The sequence below is a fragment of the Arachis duranensis genome, chromosome 9 (assembly GCF_000817695.3).
Source record: "Arachis duranensis cultivar V14167 chromosome 9, aradu.V14167.gnm2.J7QH, whole genome shotgun sequence".
Lineage (NCBI taxonomy): Eukaryota > Viridiplantae > Streptophyta > Magnoliopsida > Fabales > Fabaceae > Arachis > Arachis duranensis.
The window spans coordinates 18,997,224-19,001,062 of NC_029780.3; the positions used below are offsets into that span (position 1 = coordinate 18,997,224).

The 3,839-nt window shown below is 45.9% G+C and overlaps 1 protein-coding gene across 1 annotated transcript in view; it reads left to right on the plus strand.

Moving 5' to 3' along the window:
* LOC107464994 (uncharacterized) overlaps nt 1-2,302 on the plus strand; it is a 3,794-nt gene extending 1,492 nt beyond the window's left edge. Inside the window, exons 2-3 of the mRNA XM_016083961.1 lie at nt 481-1,306; nt 1,355-2,302. Of these exons, the coding sequence (XP_015939447.1) occupies nt 481-1,306; nt 1,355-2,302 (1,774 nt within the window). The remainder of the gene's footprint in view (nt 1-480; nt 1,307-1,354) is intronic.
* The last annotated feature ends 1,537 nt before the right edge of the window (nt 2,303-3,839 follow it).

Genomic DNA, 3,839 nt, shown 5'->3' on the forward strand with positions numbered 1-3,839 from the left:
AAAAAATTATTCTAAAAAGAATTATATAAACATTTTTTTACTCACAAAGTGTTTAACATTTTGAAATAATTTTTTATTATAAAATATACTTACATTTTGTGACAAATAAGTAACTTGTTACAAACAATATTAAATTTTGTGACAAATTAATTTTTTGTCACAAAATAATTGAAGTTTTTGAAACAAAAAGATATTTTGTTACAAAATATTTCAAATTTTTGCAACTACTTTATTCTTTGTTACAAAATATTATAATATTTTGTAACAAAACAACAGTTCGTTACAAAAACTAACATAATTTGTAACAAAAAAAATCAAGTTGTTACAAAATATTGGCATGTTTTGTATCAACTTGTAATGTTGTTACAAAACATTATTCTTCTGTAACAATCACTAATTATTGTTACAAAAAATCATTTTTTTGTAACAATTTTAAATTTGATACAAAATTTTTGTTACAAATGTTTCATTTTCTTGTAGTGCTAGTGAGGAGAGTTTTGTTGTTTTGGTTCACCACAGAGGATCCATTAAGAGGAAAACTCGTTCCGGTGTGAAATTCACAGATAAGGATCCTCTCTGTATTGTCGTGAGTCCTTCGACGAGCTATGATGACCTAGTTAGATCTGTGCTGATGAAACTTGGTCAGGAAGGTGCGAAGCGGGTTAAGAAGTTTTACTATCGCATTCCAGTAACGGTCCTCCAGGATACCGTGAAGTATGATTGTTTCACAATCAGTTGTGACGAGGACTTGCAAGTAATGTATCTTTGTCGGCGGCAGTTTCCGGAGGTGAGGACACCAGAGTTGTTGGCAAAGCTGGTTGATGTGGTATCCAGCTCAGGGGGTTCGAACTGGAATACCACCACTTTAGCCACGGCAGCCGGTTCTAGTTCTCGGCTTGCCCTTGGTTCTTCCTCCGTCCCTGTGTACCAGCCAGTGGTCCAACCTGTCGCCTCCCCGTCTTTTGCTGTTGATCTCAACGGCAGCGTAGGCGACGAGGTTGGTTCAAGGGAGAATCTGCCTGACGCTTTACTGGGCGTTGCACTGGTTGGCGTTGGAGACGGATTGTTGGGTGATGCAGAGGAGGATGACGTCGAGCCGGATATGATTGACGATGACAGCGGCGATGATATTGGAGCGAGTGAGCCTGCATTGGCGATAGGTGGTTCTAGCTCTGGCACACAGCAGTATCCACCTCATTTTTCGTCTTTGGACTTGGATGCCATGAGACAGGAGGGGGTTTCTGGGCACTCTGTTGGATTTGGAGCTAGAGATGCGAAAGGGACTGCTGGCCTGACAGAGTTCCAGGTCGGTCAGTAATTTCAGGATAAAGATCAGGCCCTGTTAAGTGTGAAGACTTACAGCATCCGGCGAGGGGTACAGTACAAGGTAGTCGAGTCTGATTATCGCCCGTATGTGGGCAAGTGTTCTGAGTTTGGGAATGGGTGCACATGGTTGATTCGACTGAGTCTCCGGCAGCGCAAGGGCATTTGGGAGGTCAAACGATACAATGGACCTCATACTTGTCTTGCCACCTCCATCTCGAGTGACCACAGAAGTTTGGATTACCATGTCATATCTGCGTTCATTATGCCAATGGTTAGGGCGGATGCATCCGTCAGCATCAAGGTGCTCCTGAATGCCACGGCAGCACACTTTGGGTTTAGGCCGACTTACAGGAGGGTCTGGATGGCGATGCAGAAGGCTGTTGCCCTCATCTACGGTGACTGGGATGAGTCATACAACGAGCTGCCTAGGTGGGTGTTAGGAGTCCAGTTGACGATGCCTGGTACTGTTGCAGTCCTAAGGACTAGCCCCGTTCGAGTTGGAGGACAGGTAGACGAGTCTCAAGCTTATTTTCACAGACTTTTCTGGACGTTTCCACCGTGCATCGAGGTATTCCGTCATTGCAAGCCGCTAGTCAGCATTGACGGCACCCATCTGTATGGCAAGTACGGGGGAATGTTGCTCATCGCAATTGCACAAGACGGGAACTCCAACATTCTACCTGTTGCATTCGCACTAGTAGAGGGTGAGAATGCTGAGTCTTGGGCATTCTTTCTCTCCCACCTTCGTCAGCACGTGACACCGCAGCTGGGTCTGCTAGTTATATCGGACAGGCATAACGGCATCAAGGCTGCGCTTGAGGCTCCTGACGGAGGTTGGTTACCTCCATCTGCATACCGTGCATTCTGCATTCGACACGTAGTTGCCAACTTTGCCCTTACCTTCAAGGGCAAAGACGCACAGAGGCTTCTTGTGAATGCGGCGTATGCCAAGACCGAGGTTGAGTTTGATTACTAGTTTGATATTCTGCGGTCTGAAGACCCGGCGATGTGTGAGTGGGCAAACCGGGTTGATTATTCCTTGTGGACTTAACATCGTGACGAGGGTCGGAGATTCGGTCACATGACGATGAATATCTCTGAGTGTGTGAACTCAATTCTGAAGGGTGTCAGAAACCTACCTGTATCCTCACTGGTGAAGGCAACATATGGAAGGCTTGCAGAACTTTTTGTTTGCAAGGGGAGAGAGGCTGAGGCCCAGATGGGAACCGGACAACAATTCAGTCAACACTTGGCCAAGTGTATTGAGGCCAACTTGAAGACGGCGAGGTGCTTCACGGTGATTTTGTATGACAGGGATAATTCCGAGTTCACCGCTGTCGAAACCACTCCGACTAGTTCCTTCTCATTGGGTAGCTACAGAGTATCGTTTGCCGCTCAGACATGTGACTGCGGGTACTTCCAAGCGCTTCATTTCCCATGTCCGCACGCACTTGCATGTTGTGCCTACTCACGGGTAAACTGGACCACTTATGTTCATAGCGTGTATAGGATTAGTTCGGTATTCAGTGTGTATCGGATGGGATTCACCCCTCTGATTCCAGAGGGTTTCTGGCCACCATACGACGGGCCCACTGTGATACCGGACCCTGACAAGAGGCATGCGAGAGAGAGTCGTCCGAGGTCCACCAGGATATGAACAAATATGGACGAGGCAAATCCAAACCGTCCAAAGAGATGTGGCCTATGTTGCCAACCCGGACACACACGTCGGAGTTGCCCACAGTTGGGTGGATCGTCTCACACTGGGGGCCATTAGTAGCCATGTTCTTAGCAGTAGTACTTATTTTAGTTAAGTTTTATGCCAATGATGTTTTTACTTTAATGTATTCAGCATGATGCGTTAAGTAATGAATATGTTGTGTATTACTTTGAGTCTTGCTACAAGTACCCTAAATGCAAAATTTAATAAATAAATGAACATATTAGACTGTTATATGATGCAATGATTATATATACTCACTGATAAATCCGATAAACACCCGTTTTCAAACTACAATTCCATGAACAAACAACAAAGGAAAACTGCTCTAAAATAACAACAAAAGTACAATGTCTGTGATACATGAATAAACCCTACGGAACAAAATACATGATACATGACTCATCTAAACAGATGCGAGCCCGTACCGCAACGACGGGGTACCCGTGCCCGCTGACCTCTGCGGATAAACGGCTCCTCATCCTCGATATCATCCGCATCCTCACAGGGCCAGGCTATGCAGGTGGCGTAAAATGGGAGGCTGCCGCAGATGGCCCAGCAACAGACTCTGATGCAGCAGCATAGGCGGATGGTGGGGTGCTTCCCAAACCAAAATGATCACCAACAGATGCCGTAGGAGGCTTGTTCAAATCAACGTCTAAAGGTGCCTGAGTGCCTGAGGTCTCACCACGTCTCCGGGCCGGCACATCCTCCTGCATGATGGCGGTAATATCCGCTAGAAACTGTGGACCCCCGAAGTCCGCATCAAGTGTATCTGAGCCAAGGAAATCTG